The following is a 20,862-nucleotide window of genomic DNA, read 5'->3' as shown; positions in this document are numbered from 1 at the left end:
TTTCTACAGCTCTCTCAGCCTTTAATTTTCTCTTAGTTTATGAATATGCATTTTCATTTGTTCAGCTGTATGATCATATCTTTGTGTTTGTTTTCCTTGCTAGACTCTAAGCCCCTTGAGGGTAGGGCTCTTTATTTAGAATGTCCAGTATGGTACTCTTCCCAGAGCAGCCAGTCTTGTTGCAATGGATGACTAGTAACTGCCTGTGCAAGAAACACCAAATCAAAATTTTGAGATCAGTCGAATGGGTAATAATAACAATAATAATAATGATATTAAGTGCTTACTATGTGTCAAGCACTGTTCTAAGTGCTGGGGTAGGTACAAGGTAATTAAGTTGGACACAGTCCCTGTCCCACATGGGGTTCACAGTCTAAGCAGGAGGGAGAACAGGTATTTAATCCCCATTTTACAGAGGATGTAACTGAGGCACAGAGAAGTTAAGTGGCTTGCTCAAGGTCACCCAGCAGTCAAGTGGCAGAATCCAGATTAGAACCCAGATCCTCTGACTCCCAAGCCCCTGCTCTGTCCACTAGGCCATGCTAAGGTGTCATCTGAGAGCCATGACTGTTAAAAAGGGAGACCAATGAAACATTCTTCCAGTGGCTTTACTGCTCCAATTAGGTATAATGGAAAGTTGATCAGAATAACTGTTGACAAAAAGACACATGCCATAAACCCAATCCATATAATGTTCCGTACTGTGGTGCTTCCAGGAAAGAAAAAAAATGACTGGGAAACGTATTCTCAAAAGATAAAGGCAAAGCTCTTTAGCTCCTTTTCCAAGCTACACTTTCAAAAGGGAGATATGGGCCAGAATTGCAACACCGTACACCTTAAAAGTATTGTTTCTCAAATCCTGGCAAGCAGCAAAAGCCAGCCAGTCAGGAAAGCTCTGGCACAGTACGAGTTCTCAGCTTTAGTCTTGGGCACAGTCTTCTAGGATAAAACAACAGTTTTATTTTTCAGAATCATGCCCAAGGCTTTGAGAATTTCCCAATGTTTTGCAAGTATCCTTTTGAAGATTACTGTTGTCCCCCCCCAAACAAAACTATCCACTGTGAACCCCTGAAAATCATACTGGGTCAGAATTTTTTTCATTTTAAAATCACGCTAGTACCTTTTGGATATACACTGAAGTCATCAGTTGGACCGTTAGTAAAAAGTGTCAGTATGGAACTGGGATCTATCAACAAAAGTTTGATGTTTATGAGTTAGGAAATAATCCTTCCAATACACTCTGAATTGGATAGATCCAGATTTGGTCATTGATCTCAAAAAAAGTATCCAGAGAAGATAAAAGGTTGGAATATGTGGGAACCTAAGGATTCCCCTCTACCACCTAATTATACCATCACAGTTGTCAGCATCATCATCCTCTCTATCAATCAGGCTTGTAACCTCGGCAATATCTTTACCTCCTTCCTCACACTTGACCTCCGTTTTCTATCTGTCACCAAATCCTTCTGGTTTCTCCTCCACAACAGTTTCAGAATCCACCCCTTCTAACCCAATGGCCACCACACTAATCCAGGCCCTTGTCACATCACAGTAAGCGCTCAATTAATATGATTGAATGAATGAATAGCTTAATTTACTGCATCGGCCTCCTTGGTGAGCTCCCTGATTCATTTTTTTAATAATGATGGTGATATCTGTTAAGCGCTTACTTAGTGTCAAGCACTGTATTAAGCTCTGTGGTAGATACAAGATTGTACATAGTACCTGTCCACAGTCTATGTAGGAGGGATTAGGATTTACTCCCCATTTTACAGATGAGGAAACAGGCAGAGTAATTAAGGGACTTGCCCAGGATCACATAGAGGACAAGGGGCAGTGCCAGGATTAGAACCCAGGTAATAATAATAATTAGTGGTATTTGTTAAGCACTTACCTTCTGCCAAGCACTGTTCTAAGAACTTGGGTAGATTCAAGGTAATAAGGTTGGACACGGTCCCTGTCCCGGTTGGGGCTCACGGTCTTAATCCCCATTTATAGGTGAAGTAACTGAGGCACAGAGAAGTTAAGTGACTTGACCAAGTTCACACAGCAGACGTGTGGCAGAGCTGGCATTAAAACCCACATCCCCTGACTCCCAGGCCCATGCTCTTGCCACTAGGCCAGTCACTGTTGCCTGGCTCATTTTTCTAAAAATCATTCTGCACACATCCTCAAAAGCTTCCAATGGCTGCCCATTCCTCTCGGCATCAAACAGAAATTTCTAACCATTGGCTAGGCATTCAGTCAGCTCTCTCCTATGTACACCCCAGCTCACACTCTTCGTCCCTCTCAAGTTAACGTACTGTGTGATTAGTAATGTAGCTGACTCGACTTTTCTTTTCATCTCACTTTTTTTGTCGCAGTGCTTTGGAACAAAGAAGGAATTTTGATAATTATCTTTGCAGAATTTCTGGCCATCGTGGTATCTAATTTTAAAAGGTAAACTTTTAAGTCTCATGTGGGGAAAAATGCCATCTGAACTACTCCACTGAATTCAACATGTAATTTATTGCACATTAAGAACAACCATCTCCTTCTATCAAACAATCAGAATGAAAATGAATTCAACCTGCAGCACCCAAATTCTATTTTTGTAATTAATTTTTTGACACATTCAATTAGAGTTAAGAAAAATCTCAACTAAAATAAAAAATCAAGTGGCCGACATAAACTGTAACAATTTATCTGAATTTGTTTCTAGGGTATGACTCTAAGATGGGATCTGGGTCTAGTCTCGTCAACCCCTAAATTTACAAAAAAAAAAAAAGACCTTTGCCCAGCATTTAAAAGAGGCGCCTTTCTATGTCTCTCAGACACTGTAGCAGCATGTCCCTGGGGCCTGGGTCAGAGAGCATATCACTGCTATGCTAAACTGAGAGGAAGATGCAACTAAATTGAAGAATGGAGTATCCTCTTCATCCCTCTCTGCCTTTTCCGGTTAGTCGGACAGTGGGCGTGTCACAGGAGACAGAGAAGGAGTTTGGTGAGGGAGAGGAGGTATGGAGGGGGCGGTCGAAGCTTGGCCTGCCCCAAACTGAATTTCCTCTCTATAACGGCACAACCTCGTAGGCTCTGGTTTTGCAGGTCCTATGAGCTGGGCCTGGCTCATGCAGGGCGGAACCTCTCAGCCACTGAAGGTAGACCATGAACGAGTGACATGAGTAGTATTAACTTGCGGTGCCTGGTTCAAAAACTTTAACATAAATTCACCTAAAAGTTCGATTTTAATGACAAAATAAGAAATCCAAAAGAAAAAATACACTAGAAGTTAATTTTACTGTAAATATTTATCAAATTCTTTTCCTTATTTACATTCACTAGACACCATAGATCTGAAAACAGAAGGAAACATTCACTGAAGTATACAGATCTCTTGAGTGCAACTAAAAAAAAAAAAATGGAGTCCATAGTGAATTTTGCTTCTATAGAAATTCCCCTTCAGTTGAGATAAACAAATGAAACTTCATATAAGAAATCACAGTAAATTTTAAAGTATTGATCAGAACATTAAAAATAAAATCAAAATCTTGGAAGAACAGGTTAGCTAAACCTGAGAGCTTCAGGAAGGGGAAGTTGAGTCTGCACATTGCTGAATCTGCAGGATTCTTGTAAGGCTGAAGTTTTGACAAACCAACAAAACCTGTCATCCAAGGCCCAGTCTCATTCATTACCCTCTAGTCCCCAGAGATTGCAGCATTAACTCATTAACTGCATATTTTGAAAGACACTTGTAATAATCATATCTTAAGTGGATTTTCTTTTTTGCCTATTTAAGGTCACATGCTTGTGTTTCAATTTCCTTACTTTTCTGAATGACTTGTTAAAAAGTGCAAAGCCCATAGTGAGAACCTGTGCTGGGTGTATTTTAAGATCCAGGACATTATAAAAATAGGTGAGAACTGCTCTCAAACCATCAAGTCATATCGCATTTAGACTTAATTAGGGGCACTTTACATTCACTGATGGTTGGCCTGTTAATGTGACATAGCTTGGGTGTCTAGGGTGTGTGTTAATTGTGATTATCATTTCTTTATACATTTAATCAAAAGACATTTTTTTGCAAAGGTGCAGTATTTGCTTTTCTAACAAATGAATTGATCTTTCCAATTTCAAAAGATATATATATATATATATGTATGTATGTGTGTGTGTATGTATAGAGAGAGATTATTTAGTAGCAAACATTTCTAATTCAGAACCATTTTGGGAAGTGTAGTAAGAAAATGGTTTTTTAACCTCTGGATCATAAAATTACCTGGGCAAGATGATGTGAATATATTTAGCCTTAGATTATAAGGCATGAGTTAAGATTCATTTAGCCTATAGTAACTAGTGGTTTTGGTCTTTTTTCCAACCTCTGGTGGAAGAAGTCTATTAGGGGCATAGTACATATTCCTCCTTCAGTAAGATAGAACCACTGTGTGATGTTGCAATATAAACAGTGTGAAAAACACAGAAGAGAGTTAACTCTGCCTTCTGATATGTTGACGTGCTTGTAAAATTAGTTATTTCACACCCATATGCCCTTACATAGCAATTGATGAAAACTGATGGTTTCAAATTCTGCAAATGTTTCCTAATTTCAGAATAGGTCCAAGCCCAGAAACTCTGCTGCAAGTCCATTTTATTATTGTTAATGTGTTTCTCTAGATATCCCAATTAATTATCGGGATTTTAATTACATACACAAAACATGTTAGCCCAAGGAATTTGAGGTCACCAAAAGGGAAAAGTGATAGGTCCAATTAAGATGCCAACACTTGGCTGCACTTTCCATGATGGTCAGAAGTGACTGGCTTTATACTCTACGTTTGCCGTGTCACTTCCCAAAAATAGATGGCAGGTAAGCCGTTTCCTGTTACCAGTTGGTTTTTCAACATCCTCCTTGAAACAGTGGCATTCCCTTAGATACCAGAACAGCACTTTGTGAGTCATGCAATGTTATTTTAAAAAGAGTTTCCTCTGAATTATCTCATTCCCGAATTCCATGTGTCTGTGGGTGCCTTTGGCAGGTTTATATTTTTAGCCTTCCCCTAGATCCACTCTCCTCTTCATCTACCTGCCCACATGTGCCCCATATCAGAGTCCCCCTAAATGTCCCCCTCTGCTTTCACTGGGGAGGACGAGAGGAGTTGAGGGTAAGAGGTTGAGTTGTGTTTTCTGACGGGGTTATGGGTTCCTGCTCTGACTGCTGAGCACGCCCGCTTTCAGTCCTAGGTACAAGGTTAAGGGCCAGGGTGCACTTCCCAAGTCTTAGCATTGGCGGAAGAAGTCGCTCAGGAAGACAAACACCGGATTTAATACAGGAGTGGAAGGCCCGGGATTGTAAAGGGAAAGAGGAAATGAGGAAAAAGCAAAATGTCACCAAATATTGATTTATCTTTGGAACCTTAAACAGAAGAGCTCTGCCTCAGAAGTGCTAAAAAATGGTCCCAGATAGCTATACTATGCTCCACCTTTCTCCCTTCTTTGGGTTTACACAGTAGTTCGGTGTAGTCTCAGCACTGGAGCTTGAAGTGACTCTAAATCTTAGGCAACTGGGGGTAAAATAGACAGATCAACATTTTCCCAGGATGGCCTTTTTAAAAGGGGTTAAAGTTGATGTAAGAGAGACACTTCAGCTCATTAATTCCACTAGCCCAGTGAATTCTAGCAAATTTCTCACCATAGCATGGAGAAGTGGTTGCAATTCTAGCAGTTGAACGTGCTCAGCATCCTGGGAAGATCGTGGCCAGGAATAAAAATGCGCTCTGCAGACCTACCAAAACATACCAACAAGCTCTGAGGCCAAAGCAACTCCGAAGCAACAGGACCGATGTCATTTATTGAGCACCCCCTGGGTGTCCCCACTTGGAGCTTGCAGGGCCAGGCAGAGGCTGATGTGATCCTGGAAACAAGCACATCCTCAGAGGTACTGTCATAATACCCTTCTCCTGGCCCCTCTGGTCTGTCTTGGGGAAGGGATGATGACAGAGAGCAGGACTCAGGGGTGTGGGGTGTGTGTCTTCCACTCCTGCTAGAGTGGGGCAGCACTCTCCAGCATTCCCTCCCCATCTCTTTTTGGGAGGACAGAAAACGAGGCGATGAGGGAGGAAGAGGCGCCAGGCAGTTGTATGTATGTCTGAGAGATGATGTGCCTGTTTCTTCAGGAGATGGGGAATGAGGCTGGGACTAGGGTGCTGCTTGCTGGATTTGACGATTGACAGATCACTTCAGGACTGCAAGGAGTCCTCTGTTGCAATGGAGTGACAGTGTCTGATGGAAAATCACTTCCACCCGAACAAGAAGTGATGGACATTCAATTGAATTAATGTGAAGCTACTTTTGGGCTCTCGGGGGTTGCCCCCGTTTTTGAATGGATCATAGATCCCCAGATCCCAATATTATTTCAATCGACAAACACAAGGAGAGGAAATTTAACAGAGCATTAGTTTCAATGGCTGTGTGATCGCCCTCCTAGCATAATTATGCTTGTATCTGTAACAGGGGAAAATGACTTGCGTTACACCAAACCAATTACCGGCTATACTTATCAAAGCCATTTAGGAATCACCTGTAGTTGTTTCTACACCAGCCACAACAAGTGCACAAGGGATAACTAAGCTATTTGTTTATCAGTAAGTTTTTCTTCTTTGAGAGGAATTATGATTGTGTGACAGAAAATCCTTTCTTGGAGACCCACAGACAGAGTTCTATTGACACTACAGCTGATCTTGCCTCTTCGGAGTTGAAAGAAATACGGAGCTGCCTTTGGGCTTCCAAAAAGTTCTTTAATTTGTAGATTTGTTGAAAGCACTAGTTGAACGATGAAGTTTCCCAGAGACTTTGAGTTTCGTGGCTCATGACAGTGACGGGGAAATCTGCTCTCCCCGTTCAACTCAGATAGCTACAGCTAGGTCAGCACTCAAACTGGGAGTGAGAAAACCTGTAAAGAAAGCAGAGGAAAAGGACGTGAGAACAAGAGTTGCCGATTCTTTTCTTGTAAAAGATTCAATAAAAAATGAAAATGCTGAGAAGAAATGGGATTAATTCCCCTCTAAAAACTCGTGCATAATAATGTTAAGATTGGCTCATCTATGGGGCCAAACCCAGGATGTTTCTTATTGACAATGACGTCTCCCCAGTATACATACTGGGAAATTCATCTGTTAGTTCAAGAAGGTGGGCATATATTGGCCAGGGCTGGGAGCAGGGAAGAAACGTGTGATGATATCACCTGTATCCAAGAAAGCAATGTCAACATTCTATGTAGACGGTATTAAATCCCTGACGATGCTAATGAAGTCTACAACTATTTACACAATGATATTTTACACATTGTTAACAACTCGGTTATTCCCAAAAGGTACCTATGATTTGAGGTCAGGATTAAATGGCTCTCTGAATGAGAACAGATGAGGATACAGCTACTGCACTCTAAAAACAAGATGAATAAAATTAAAGCGTGCATGTGTACAACTCCTATTTCCCAGAGCAATTACAATCATGCTCTGAGATGTAGAAAAGCGCCTGTTGCAACCACGCTCTGTTGTTGCTAGTGTAGTCTGGACTCCCTTGAGACGGTTCAGTGAGTGAGAATGCCATTTCATCAGCTTTCTGGGGAAATATTTTTAAACTGTTATATATTCTAACAAAGGTTTCCTCATACAACTGTCTCTGAAAAAAGCTCCAAAGAAGCGTATCTATTTTATTTGCTTGCCTCACCTTTTAGGTGCTTCAACACTTTGCATCTGAAAGCCATTTGACTGGGTTCATGTTCAGGGGTGTCAGTCCATGAATAACCTCCATCTCTGCTTGACCACAGTTTACATTTTCCCCGGCCAAGCAGACTTCAAACTAAAACTAATAAGCAGAGTCCCTTCAAACCAAAGATTGCCGGGTCCTTTGTTCCTCGGGGTGTCTAATTGGGTCGGCTTCTAAGAGGCCCTTCTTTCCTTGTGTTCCTGCCTGCCAGACATACTTGGCAACTCAGTGACATTTATCATTATCCCTCTAGACTGTAAACTCGAGGGCAACTCTGTAATATTGTACTTTCCCCAGTGTCTAGTACAGTGCTCTGCAAACAGTAAGTGCTCAGTAAATACCATTGATTGAGCAGCACTCCCCCTATTTTGTCCTTGCTTGTGACAAAAATCAGGGACCACTCTCCCTCACACTCTGACAGCCAACTGCCATAAATGTGCTCCCCCTTCAAAATTAACAGGCTAATGGAAAGTGATCCTATTTAAACAAATCAGTACAAACAGGAGTTCTCTTGCTGTTTATCCCCATTCATTTTTTGCTCTAAAATCTGTACCCCACCAGTTCTCCCAAAGTCCGACATGAACTAGAATGCTCTCTCTCAGACTTAGCAGATGTATATTCTAGCCAGGTAAACTGAGGGAGAAAGGAAGGAAAAAAAAACACCCCCTTGCAAATCAACGTAGAACACGAACTACGGTTCACGTGAAATGACGATGAAAAAATAGACCTTTGTTAGTTCTGGATCAGGAGAAGGGTTCTGTTTTCCTCGGGGTGGGGAGAAAGGAGGGGTGTATGTTGCGTTAAAACAGAATGGCAGATGGTCAAAATAGAAATTTCGCCAACCGGGCAAGCTCAAGCAATATTCCTGCAAGCTCTTCAACAATACAGCTCCTGTGCCTATGAAAAGCAGTGCAGTTCAAACAGGCAAGCGGGGATCAGCCACACCTAGGCACTCTGAATCACCCACGACATTCCATTAGCCTTTCTTGAGTTTGTACATTCCATCAGTCAGAAACTTTCTTCTGGCAAGTCCTTAACTATGCAATCAACCTTGAAGCTCCCTTTAAAATCCCTCTGATTGATAGGGAGACAGCAGCTGCAGAATGAGCAAGCAATAACCACAAAAGATAAAGGCTTTCATACCAATATTATAATTCCACTTGCAAGCTGTCTGGCACGAACTCTAATTACTTGGCCTTTTTCTTGTAATGGAAGCTTGGATCTCCATTCGGCTAATATACATACTCAAGCCCACTTCACCGCTTTTGTCAAAGAAAACAGGAGTATATCCACACGTACACAAGATGCTAGCACATAACTCTGAGAGGGAGAGATTTTACAAATCCTTTTTCCAGACTTCGAATATGGCAGCCTAAACATTTATGACTCGCCTCACCATTCAGAGGCCAATCTGAGATTCGGTTTATAGGAATAATGAAAAGCTTGGGCCAAATCCATTCCCAAGGCAAGAACGTTCAGTTCTGGGCCAAAGGGGCCCGACTCCCCTGAGGAAATAAATGCCTGCTCTTCGGCAAACTGGGTTGAGTCCCACTCTTACTGAAGGGGCTTTAAATAAACACAAATATTTTAGGATAAACATCTAAAATAATCATTTCATCTGATGGAGGCGATGGACTGCTTACACCCGACCCTTGTACAGCGTGAAGAATAAATAGCCATTCATCAATCTGCTACTTTCTATCGGACAGCTGCCCGCTTAGAGCCTCCCTGGGATGAAGCAGGCCTCTCTCAAGGAACCTCGTCGACATTTTGGCCCTCAGGTCTCAGCCCTGCCTTCCTACCGGTGAGTGTGGTCAGCCGGCCCACTGCAGTCAGGCTGCTTCCTTCCACTCTTCAGAGATCTGGGAAACCCCCAACCCCAGAACTGCAAATACAAAAGTGGTGACACCTGGGGGGTTGACCGGCCTGCGTGCTCTGGGTCCGAAACCCCAGTCCATAGCCAGGTTCAGGGCCCTGGGGGGTTGGGGGGAGATTTCCTTTGTTTCCTTTTCCTCCTCCCCCAGCTGTCCCATTGAGAAGTCCAAGCTCAGCAATCTGCACCTCCTCCCCCCCCACCAATCCCCAACCCCCCAAAAAGAGAAGCATTAGTTAAGCTGAGCTAACTCAAAGGGGCCCGGGCCCAGCACGTGCCACTGCTTATCGGGCCCCATCTCAAGATCCTATTCCATAGTGCTTAGGCAACAAAAAAGCCAATGGGCTCAACTCCCATTGGCTCCCCTGAAGCAATTCAAACAAAAGTGCAAGCAACAAAGACATTTTCCAGCCTGGCAGGTGTTGGTGTCAGATTCTGCCCGAAGCAAATAGGAGCCCAAGAAAGAAGAAATATGTGCTTTCAGCTGACATGCAGGGACAGGGAGATCCTACTAGCGCAGTTAGTAGGGCTGCTAAAGCTGCTACTTGGTCAGGTCACTTTGTTTGGAATTCCCTTTAGGAGGAAAGAATAGCAGCAGAGAGGAAAGGAATCAGTCAACCAGTGATTGGTATCTATTGAGCGCTTACTATGTGCAGAGCACTGTAATAAGAGCATGGGAGAGCACAACAGAATCAGCAGACATGCTCCTTGCCCATAATGAGTTTACAGTCTAGCGGGATAACAAGGAAATGGGTGGGGGAGGGTTTGTTGGAGAAGCGCTTGATTAACTTAATGTCAGTGACAGAGGATGCCAGTTTATCACTCTTGAAGCATCAGTCTTACCTTTTCTGATTACCAAAATGAGACCTTTACACATTTCAATCTGAAAGGAAAGAACATAAAATCATATGAATAGCTATTGCTCTAACTTGAATGTTCATTCATTCAGTCGTATTTTTTGAGGATTTACTGTGTGCAGAGCACAGTACTAAGCACTTGGGAGAGTTCAATACACCAATAAACAGCCACATTCCCTGCCCACAATGATTCTACACAGTTAATAGACAATTAAGCTAGTGAATTCTTGCAATTCAGTATGCATTGATATTACATATAAAGCCATCACTCTAAAAGTAGCATAATCTAATTCATAATATGAAATTAAAATAATTAAAAGTCTGGTGCCTTGCAAAGTGAACATCTGATCACTGCTGAAAGCTAAACATATAGGAACAGTTGTTAGTACTTCTCGAGAATCCGAGTTAAAATAGAATCTGAATAACAGACCATGTAATCAATCAATCGTAATTACTGAGTGCTTACTGTGTGCAGAGCACTGTTATATTGACGCCTGTTTACTTGTATTGATGTCCTGATGCCTGTTTACTTGTACTGATGTCTGTCTCCCCACCTCTAGACTGTGAGCTCGTTGTGGGCAGGCAATGTGCCTGTCTATTGTTGTACTCTCCCAAGCGCTTAGTACAGTGCTCTGTACACAGTAAGTGCTCAATAAGTACAATTGAATAAATTAAGTGCTTGAGAGAGTCCAATGCAATGTAGGTAATCACGATCCTGACCCACAAGGAACTTAAAGACCAGAGAGGAGATGTCCTTTGATTAAAATGAATTACAAGGCTCATTTTCCATTAAGTGGCTGGAATTCAAAGGAAGGTCCAGATGAAAGCCTTCCAAGTACTAAATTTCACATTTCTAGGGTTTGTGTCCCGGAGGTTTTGAAATATTTCATAAACTCCAGTGGGTGGATCCTGGATACTTTTCTCTCCAAACACACTGATTTTAGAGAAGGGAAATTTGGATCAAGACTCTTGAGGGCAAACCCATTCTTTACAGGAAAAAGCAATAGAATCTTCCCTGTCCTAGTAATAATCACAATTACTGTGGTATGTGTTAAGTGCCTACTATCTGTCCGTACTGTACTAAGCAGGGTAGATGCAATATAAGCAGATTGGACACAGACCCTGCTCCACATGAGGCTCGCAGTCTAAGCAGGAGGGAGAAAGATATGATGCCCCCATTATATAGATGAAGAAGTGGAGGCAGAGAGATGTTTAATCAATCAACCAATGGTACTGAGTGCTCACCATATGTTCAGCACTGTACTACATTCTCGGTAGAGGACAGTGCACTACAGGAGAGTCGGTACACCCGACCTCTACCCACAAGGAGGCTGCAGTCTAGAAGTTAAATGACTTGCCCAAGGTCATACAACAGGCAAATGGCTGAATAAAGGTGAGAGGGAGAGCTGGCTTTTCTGTGATTCGGTTTTTATCATCTCCCCACACCCATTGCTTTATTTCATTACCTTTCCTGTGCTGGGTTCAGTGTCATCGGAGCAGCACGGAATGTGGCAAGAAGACTTTATCCTTGGCTACAGTGGCAATGTGGATTTTCCCAGGGATCCCATCAGTGTTTAGTGCCATTGTTCTTGTCTGTCCGTCTCCCCCGATTAGACTGTAAGCCCGTCAAACGGCAGGGACTGTCTCTATCTGTTGCCGACTTGTTCATCCCAAGCGCTTAGTACAGTGCTCTGCACATAGTAAGCGCTCAATAAATACTATTGAATGAATGAGTAATGACCAGCCCGGTGGTCATACTAAGTATTCAAAATCCACGTGCTTGAAAGCCCACAAATGAAGGACTGGAGTGTCCCTGTCTAAAATCCCTATAAGTCACCTTCCTGCTGGAGGGGGATGTGGTTGCCTTCATTCACAATGTCCTTCCCTGATTTGATCGACGGCTACTGGAAGAAAAGGAACATCTGTGCGATTCTACGATTCTCACAGTCTATTCCCACTGGAAATTCGCATCATGGTTCTCGCTGCTGAATCCGATAAGAATACTAATACTTACTACTAATAATAATTGTGTTCACTAAGCACTTTCTATGTGCTAAGCCCTGAGGTTGATATGACAGTCAGCAACAGTCTCCGTTCCACACGGGGTTCACAGTCCAAAGGGAAGGCAGAACAAGGATCGAATCCCCACTTCACAGATAGAGAAACTTAGGCACAGAGAAGTCAAGTGACTTGCCGAAGGTCACACAGCAGGGGAAAGGAACATGTCCAGCAACTCTGTTGTACTAGAATCAATCTATTGTATTTGAGCACTTACTGTGAGCAGAGTACTGTACTAAGCGCTTGGGAGAGAACTACAACAGGGTTGTTCTCTCCCAAGTGCTTAATACAGTGCTCTGCATACAGTAAGCACTCATTAAATATCACCGATTGATTGACTGAAGTGACAGAGATGGGATTAGGACTAGGGTCTCCTGACTCCTTGGCCCTTGCTCATTCCCACTAAGTCGTGCTTGCCTAACTACCCAAGGTGGGTTGTATTAATCTCTTCCTCAGTTTTCCATTCCTGGCCCTGCCTATATCAGTACTTAGTCAAATCCAGGAACGCAGATGGATATAACCCACAACAGGGCCTTGTTTGTAATTGCTGAAGAGGAATGGTTTTATTCCTCTCATCAGTATGCTTTGCTGGGCTCTGCCTGAGCAGAAGTAGGACCAAGGAGGGCTTTTCGCCCACTGCCAATCTGCAGCTGAATGAATACAATCACACCTTGGGGTTGGTCTCGATTATTCCTACAAAATGTACCGTAATGCCACTTACGCACATGGGTACTCTTGCCCCGCTCTCCCTTGGCACTTATATGCACATCTTCACATTCTAATACTTGCTTTTTCTGTCATTTATTTTAGTATCTCTTCTCCCTTGCCAGATTGTAAACCCCTGGAGGACAGGGATCACGACTCTTAATTCTGTTGTCAGCTCCCAAGGGCTGAGTTCAGTATGCGGTGCACAGCTAGGTGCTCAGTAAATACTTTTGATTCATTAAGCCCGGCTGCTCGAACAACAGAATTGTCTTATGGCTACTTACACGATCCGTGGGCAGCCTTATTAAAATAACATCTCCTCAAAGAGGCCTACCCTAACTAAGCCCTCATTTCTTTTCTGTAATCTATGCACTTGGCTCACTACCCTTTTTCGATCACTTGATATTCACCCCACCCTCAGCTCCACAGCATTTAGGCACGTATCCATAATTTATTTTAACGCCTGTCTCCCTTCTAGATTGAAAGCTCCTTTTGGGCAGGAATTGTGTCTACCAACTCTGTTGTATTGTACTCTTCAAAACGCTTAGTACGGAGCTCTGCTCACGGTAAGTGCCTGATTAGAGAAGCAGCATGGTGTAGTGGATAGAACCTGGGTCTGGGAGTCAGAAGGTCCTGGGTTCTAATCCCAGCTCTGCCACTTGGGCAAGTTACTTCACTTCTCTGTGCCTCAGTTCCCTCATCTGTAAAATGGGGATTAAGACTGTGAGCTCCTGTTCCACATGTGTCCAACAGATTTGCTTATATCCACCCCAGTGCTTAGTACAGTGCCTGTCACATAGTAAATGCTTAACAAATACCATTATTCTAAGTACGATTGATTTATTGATTATGGCTGTATACTAGCAGCCAAGGTAGAAGACAGAACAGAGTTGAAAGATTCCAGATAAGAATCCCCAAGGTTAAACTTAAAATATTCAGCGGCAGCTTGCAGTGTGCTGAAAAGGTCCTAACATAGAACCCAGTAGTCTGATGATACACGGTTCAACTTTTCTATGTATCCTCAATTATTTTTCCCCCTAGTGCTTCATTCAGTGCTTTGCACACCGCAGGCACTCAAATACTATTCAGAGAATAAATGCTAATCGTGACACCGTAGTTGCTGAACTTCTGGGAGCTAAGGACATAATTACTTTTTCCAATATAGTGGAACTCTTAATTATCCAATTATCCAATGAGTGAAATCGGGCTAGTTAGGATCAGTGAAGAAAAGATCTAGTCAGGTGAACAAAATTAGCCCTCTAGTCTGAGAATGTGGCCATGGTTTTGTCCCTCTCTCAGACCTATAAGACTTTCCCTAAGCCTTTCTTTCCTCTTCTCCCACTCCCTTCTTCACCACACTGACTTGCTCCCTTTATTCATCCCCCCTCCCAACCCCACAGTATTTATGTACATATGTGTAATTTTACTTATTTATATTAATGAGTGTCTCCCTCTCTAGAATATAAGCTAATTGTGGGCAGGGAATGTGTCTGTTATATTGTTATACTGTACTCTCCCAAGTGCTTAGTACAGTGCTCTGCACACACTAAGCACTCAATAAATATGATTGCTGACTGACTTTGGTGGAAATGAATGCATCATCGTCGTCCTCTCCAGTGTTATTTACTGGGTGCCTTACTTTGTGCACAGCACTGTATTAAGTGCTTGGGAGAGTAAAAAGAACGGAATCTGAGAAAGTCAGCAGTGCAATCCACTTTGGGCCACCGATGATCCCCACTTTTATTTTTTCATCCTAAGTGTTGGCTTTCTGAATGCCTGGCATATGGACCTGTGCCACAGATAATACTAATTATAATAATGATAATAATATTTATGGTATTTGTTAAGCAGATACTGAATGGTAGGCACTGTACTAAATGCTGGGGGCAAATACAAGCAAATCAGATTGGTCACAGTCCCTGTCCCACACGGGGTTCACACTCTTAATCCCCATTTTACATATGAGGTAACTGAGGCTCAGAGAGGTGAAGTGACTTGCCCAAGGTCACACAGCAGACATGTGGCAGAGCCAGGCTTAGAGAAGCCAGGACCTTCTGACTCCCAGGCTCGTGTCAACTCATTAGGCCAGGCTGCTTCTCAATATATGAAAGAGGATGAATACAAATGCAAACGGGTAAAGAGACTTTAGGCGAGAGAAGCTCTCTTTCCTTCCCCATTGACACTGTCACTGTAGACACTCAAACAGGCACTCAGGCACACACAGTCCAAAATGCTGCAGTCAGTGGTGACGATCACTGTTCTACGCCCTCCGACCCGAGTCCCACCCAGATGGGTTTCTGCAAAATGGCTAGGGACTTGCAGGGTTCAAAGAGAAAAGTCAACTCTATGAACCTGCCTGGGGTTTGGGTGGTGGGAGGGGAGAAGGAGCCTCAACCTTTAGCAGGGCCTCTCCCCAAATAGGCTGTTCTTTTCCCCATCACCCTGAACCCCTGACAACTTGGAGGGCATGGAGAGTCTCCCAGATGGCAAGAAGCCAGAAAATGCAATTGTGCAAGAATTCCTTTCTCAAAGCTCCTCAACCTCGTGGGTGCATATCCACCACTGGCCTCATCATCTTCAAACTGAAGGATAGCTCTTCCACTCTCTAACTACGCACTCAAGCTGCTAAGCACAGAGAGGAAATATTTGCAGTTGAATTGAACTTTGGTCCTAATATCGGCTAAGGGCCAAGAGCGATAGCGTTTGTATACTTAGGATCTAATTCTGCATATGGACCCTAGATTTTCCTTCTGTCTCCCTTGCCTCCCCGAGCCTGGGCTCGGGAGTCAGAGGACGTGGGTTCTAAACCCGGCTCTGCCACTTGTCTGCTGGGTGACCTTGGGCAAGCCACTTCACTTCTCTGTACCTCAGTTATCTCACCTGTAAAATGGGGATGAAGACTGTGGGCCCCACGTGAGACAACCTGATTACCTTGCATCTACCCCAGCTCTTAGAACAGTGTTCGGCACATAGTAAGCACTAAACAAACGCAGGGTAATTATTATTACACCTCCAGCAGGGTCTCAGAGCCTTTTAGGCTACATTCCAGAGATCCCACCAGCCAACTCAGCCTACCAGCGTAGGACTGCATTGTCTGAATCTGAGGAGGAGGTAGCCTCACTTTTAGGGTATGCTATTAGGCGGATGGGGTAGATCTCACAACATCCTGGGACAGATAGCTCCAGGAGCCCCCTAACCAGTGGTGCCCAAGCTAAAGAGCACTGCAGGCATGAACAGTTCCCAGGCTGCCCTGCTATGACCCTTCTGGCCCTCAGCGGCCGGAGCGTCACGGAAGTGAATCCCAAGCCCGTTGCAATCTGTCAGGATTTGCTTGGTTGCATCCTGGCTCACAGGCTTGGTCCCAAGCAAGTCCGTGCAGGGCTCTAGTCTCTCACAGCTTGGTAGTCACTCTATATATCTCTCATCTTTGGGGCGCCTGAGCTTTCTGTAGTCCTCTTCCGAATCAATCAATCAATCGTATTTATTGAGTGCAGTACCACGATCTCGGGAGAGTACAACACATATAACAGACACATTCCCTGCCCACAACGGCTTACAGTCTAGAGGAGAAGAGCAACTTCTACGGGAGTCTGTCACTCTCTTTTCAAGGTTCACGGCCGGGTGATACGGACACCAGGGACTGCATGGCCAGAACTGTGGTTCTGGGTGAGCAACCCAGTGCTTCCCTAGTTATTTCTGAGCCCTGGAGATGTAGCTAGGGAACAGGGTTTCCCTAGCTACCAAACAAGGGCCCTGGCATGCTAAATAGCCTTAGGGCCTACCACCGTTCAGCACTGAAAGTAAGACAGGCTGCTTTTGGCTACTGTTCCCACTAAGGATAAGCAAATTTAATGTGGTGACCCACAGCCCAGACCTAGAAGGGTAAAATATTCCCTGAATGACCCTGAAGAATTAGAGGTGTGACGAGCTGGGATCTTCTGGCAATCTGGCAGGATGAAGAGAGGCCCCAGGCCCACTGAGGATGGACCACAGACTAAGACCCCCACCCCAGCTGAGGCTGGACCGGACCACAGGCTATCGGTAAGTGCATGGACTGAGGGGAGCATAAAAGGAGAAGCCCTGCTGTGGTCAGGGTTCGGAGATTTGAATTCGGCTTAGATATTACCTCACTGGTAGGGGTCACAGGGAGTTTTGCCTGAATTTCCTTGGCATCTTCTACAATGAGACTTTTGGATTTCATGCTTAAAATGTTTTGCCATTTTAACAACCTTGGGGCTAAAAGAACATGCAATTCTACAGAGCTGGCTGTGCTCTTACATATGTTTTATGAGATCTCCCACCAAGGGAGAGTGCAGGGCTCTCATATTTAAAGCCTCCTACAGAGGTGACTGACAGTTACTTTCCTCACCATACCTTTTTCGTCTCTCTCCTGCTGAACGAGGATCTTGAATACCCATCTCTTTCCCTCCCACTCAGTCTCTTTTTAGGGTATAGGTAGCATTCCCTTTCTTAAGACCTAAGTAGATGCACTGCTCTTAGGAGATACTTTCTTGAATTTGGCAGTCTCCCGGGTGGAACTCATAGCTACTGACTGGAGCCTTGGCTATCTGCTTTATCAATCAATCAATAAATCATATTTATTGGGCAATCATTGGATGGAGAACACTTTACTTAGCACTGGGAGAGTACACTATAACACTGTCAGTAGAGACTGTAAAAAAATGAGCTTACAGTCTATATCATGATGATTCCATAAACTTTTCAGAACATCAAATTAATGCAATTGCACCTGTATCCTTTGATCACTTGATAGGCATTCACCCCACCCTCAGCCCAAAGCATATGTGTACATCTCCATAATTTATATTTAAGTTGTCTCCCCCTCTACACTGCAAGCTTCTTGAGGTCAAGGAACATATCTACCAACTCTATACTGTATTGTTCTCTTGTAAGCATTTATTACAGTGCTCTTCCCACAGCAAGTGCTCAATAAATACCATCGATATTCTTCTTCAAAGTAAATCACTTTACCCAATCACTAGAATAAGAGACCACTGCTAGCCACCCATTTCTGTCTCTCCCAGGAGTCTAGGATGGGAAAAGTATTGTCTGCCCTGAGAACCCTTATTTTCCCACCCAAACCTTTGTCTCCCACCAGTTTTCCCATCACAGTAGACACACCACAATCCTTGAAATTATATCCTTCACTCATTTCTCTCATTCACCCTGCATAGTCTGTCACCAAATTCTGTAGGTTCTAACTTCCCAAACTCTAGACTCCGCCCTTTCCTCTCTCTCTAAACTGGTCCAAGAACTTGCTATTTCCCACTTTGACTGTGGCATCAGCCTCCTTATTGACCTCCCTGCCTCCAGCTTCTCTTCCATTCCAGTCCATATTTTAAAAATATCCTTTTGCTCACATCTTCCTTCCTCTCAAACACCTCTAATGGTTGCCTATACATCTCTACTTCCAACAGAAACCCCTTACCACTCGCTTTAAGGCGCCCAATCAGCTCTTCTTCTCTTACTTTATCACCTACTAATAAATCAATCAATTGTATTTATTGAGTATTGTGTTCAGAGCATTGTAGTAAGCACTTGGGAGAGTACAATACAATGGAGTAGGTAGACATAATCCCTGTTCTCAAGAAATTTACGCTACCCTAACCCCAACCTACTCTCGATCTTGTTTTTTTTCCACTGTGCCCACTTGCTCATATCTTCCCTCCTGCATAGGTCTCTCCCTTCATATCCAACGGACCAGGACCCTCCCCATCTTCTCAGGCTTGATAAAATCATATCTCCTCCAGAAAGCCTTCCCTGACTAACCTCTCAATTCCCTAGTCTTTTGACCCATTTATACAATTTGCATTTTCCATCAATTATCGGTAGCAGAGACTTCCCCTAATTACTCCGAGAAACCTCGAGCTGTGGCAGTGACTTCATCAAGGGGGTGTCCTCTGTCTGATTTCCCCAGCAGATCTTACCCTAACTAGATAAGTTAGCCATCCAAGAGTGCCTAGCTGCTAATGACATCCCTGTCGCCAAGGAAACTGCACTCACACAAGTACTTGTGACTATATCATTCTCCACCTGAGGCTCTTAGAGTGCTTCACAAGCATTAACTCCCTAAGCTTCCTAAAAGGCACCTGTGGCAGTTGGGTAAAATGCACTCTTCATCTTCTCTGGCACTAGGAAACCAAGGCCAGTTTCCCGAGGAAGGGGTTGGGGGGGATGTTTTACGATAGCAGATTAGGAACCTAGAAACTGGGAAGCCCAAATCTGGTGCTGATGGGCATGTAGGGGCTTCCCGACTTCACAGTTTGGGATCCTTAACTGTTAAAACACTAGGTAACCACAGTTCCTGGTGCTCTTGGAAATGATATATATATACATGCAGAAGATTGATTTCCCAGGTAAAACATGTGGATAACAAGAATCTCTGGGAGGGGGAAGCTTTAGTCTGACTCCTTACGGCTTTTAATGGCAAGGAGAGTGAGGGAAAAACTTGGATGCCCTGAACAACAGGGCTCTGAGTACTGCCTGCTTGTTAGCCCCTTCATTCTCCTTTGGGGAAAATCAGACTCCCATGGAATGTTTTTAGTCTTCAGGATTAACATTAGGTGCAATCAATCAAGTATCTGATTTCTCTGGAGAAAAACAGAAAATGCAGAGGTAATAATCGCTAACCTGGCCCTGTCTTCTACCAAATCACTTTGAAACTCCCTGAGGTGGTTGGACCAGGGGAGCAGGCCTGGATTCTTCCCTGGCTCCTGGGCCACTGCAGAAAACCCATATGGCCTGGGTGTTCTGACTAGGAATTTGGGCACCTCTGCCTGAAGTGCCCCAAACCACAGTGAAATAACAAATTCAGAATTACATGGTGGTAGAATGATTAGTCATGGAATTCTGCACTTTTATGCTCCAAAGTTCTATTTCAAACTGCTTGCATATTAACATCTTCCCCCAACTCCAACCACAAATTTAATTTGTTTTATTCAAATAGAGCAATTCATACTTGGAAAAGTCTAAGACTTTTTTTTTTACTGGGAGTATGAAAAGTTTAAGCTATTTTTCATAGTTATTTGACTTCTAGGATACTAAATACATTTAAAAAAAGTAATGAACTGCATCTAAATGCAATCCTATAATGTAGGGGAGGGTTAAGTATGTGATGAATTCAACATTAAGGAAAATTCACATTACAGAAACTTCAATTAGTCCCAAATGCATATGCATGACTTTATTTGCATCATTTTCTTTATTGTGGTATTAACTAATTTACTTATATGCCAAGCGCTGCTAAGCGCTGAGGTAGATACAAGATAATTAGATACAGTCTGGGTAGATGTGCCTAGTTGGGAGAATGCTCTCTAATTCCTTAACAACTCTATGAACATTCAGATAATGGAAAAACCAAGTGAATCACAACCCCATAGAATTAATTTGGACAGTTATGACAGTTAATGGGAGTGCATGTGTGTGTATTTGTATACATATAGTCGTCCTTCATTCTTAAATATGGTGCCCCTGATGGTGAAATTCCCCAGTGGGTGCTTGTGTGGCTCAAAAGCACAATGTGGAACCCACAGTCCTAATCTCACTGTACACACACAAATATGATCCCTTGCCATTTGTGGCCATCAACATTATAAACATCCTTGG

The 20,862-nt window shown here is 43.4% G+C and overlaps 1 protein-coding gene across 1 annotated transcript in view; it reads right to left on the bottom strand.

The window, feature by feature from the left end:
* Positions 1 to 2,489: 2,489 nt before the first annotated feature.
* Positions 2,490 to 20,862, bottom strand: part of RALGAPA2 (Ral GTPase activating protein catalytic subunit alpha 2) — a 368,955-nt gene continuing 350,582 nt past the window's right edge. The window contains exons 39-40 of the mRNA XM_029070298.2: positions 10,460 to 10,499; positions 2,490 to 6,925 (exon numbers count right to left, since the gene is read on the bottom strand). Coding sequence (XP_028926131.1) covers positions 10,495 to 10,499 — 5 coding nt within the window. The 3' untranslated portion in view covers positions 2,490 to 6,925; positions 10,460 to 10,494. The remainder of the gene's footprint in view (positions 6,926 to 10,459; positions 10,500 to 20,862) is intronic.

The sequence above is a fragment of the Ornithorhynchus anatinus genome, chromosome 1 (assembly GCF_004115215.2).
Source record: "Ornithorhynchus anatinus isolate Pmale09 chromosome 1, mOrnAna1.pri.v4, whole genome shotgun sequence".
Taxonomy (NCBI): domain Eukaryota; kingdom Metazoa; phylum Chordata; class Mammalia; order Monotremata; family Ornithorhynchidae; genus Ornithorhynchus; species Ornithorhynchus anatinus.
The sequence above is the reverse complement of the archived record's forward strand: the minus strand, read 5'-3'. Positions and strand labels throughout refer to the sequence as shown.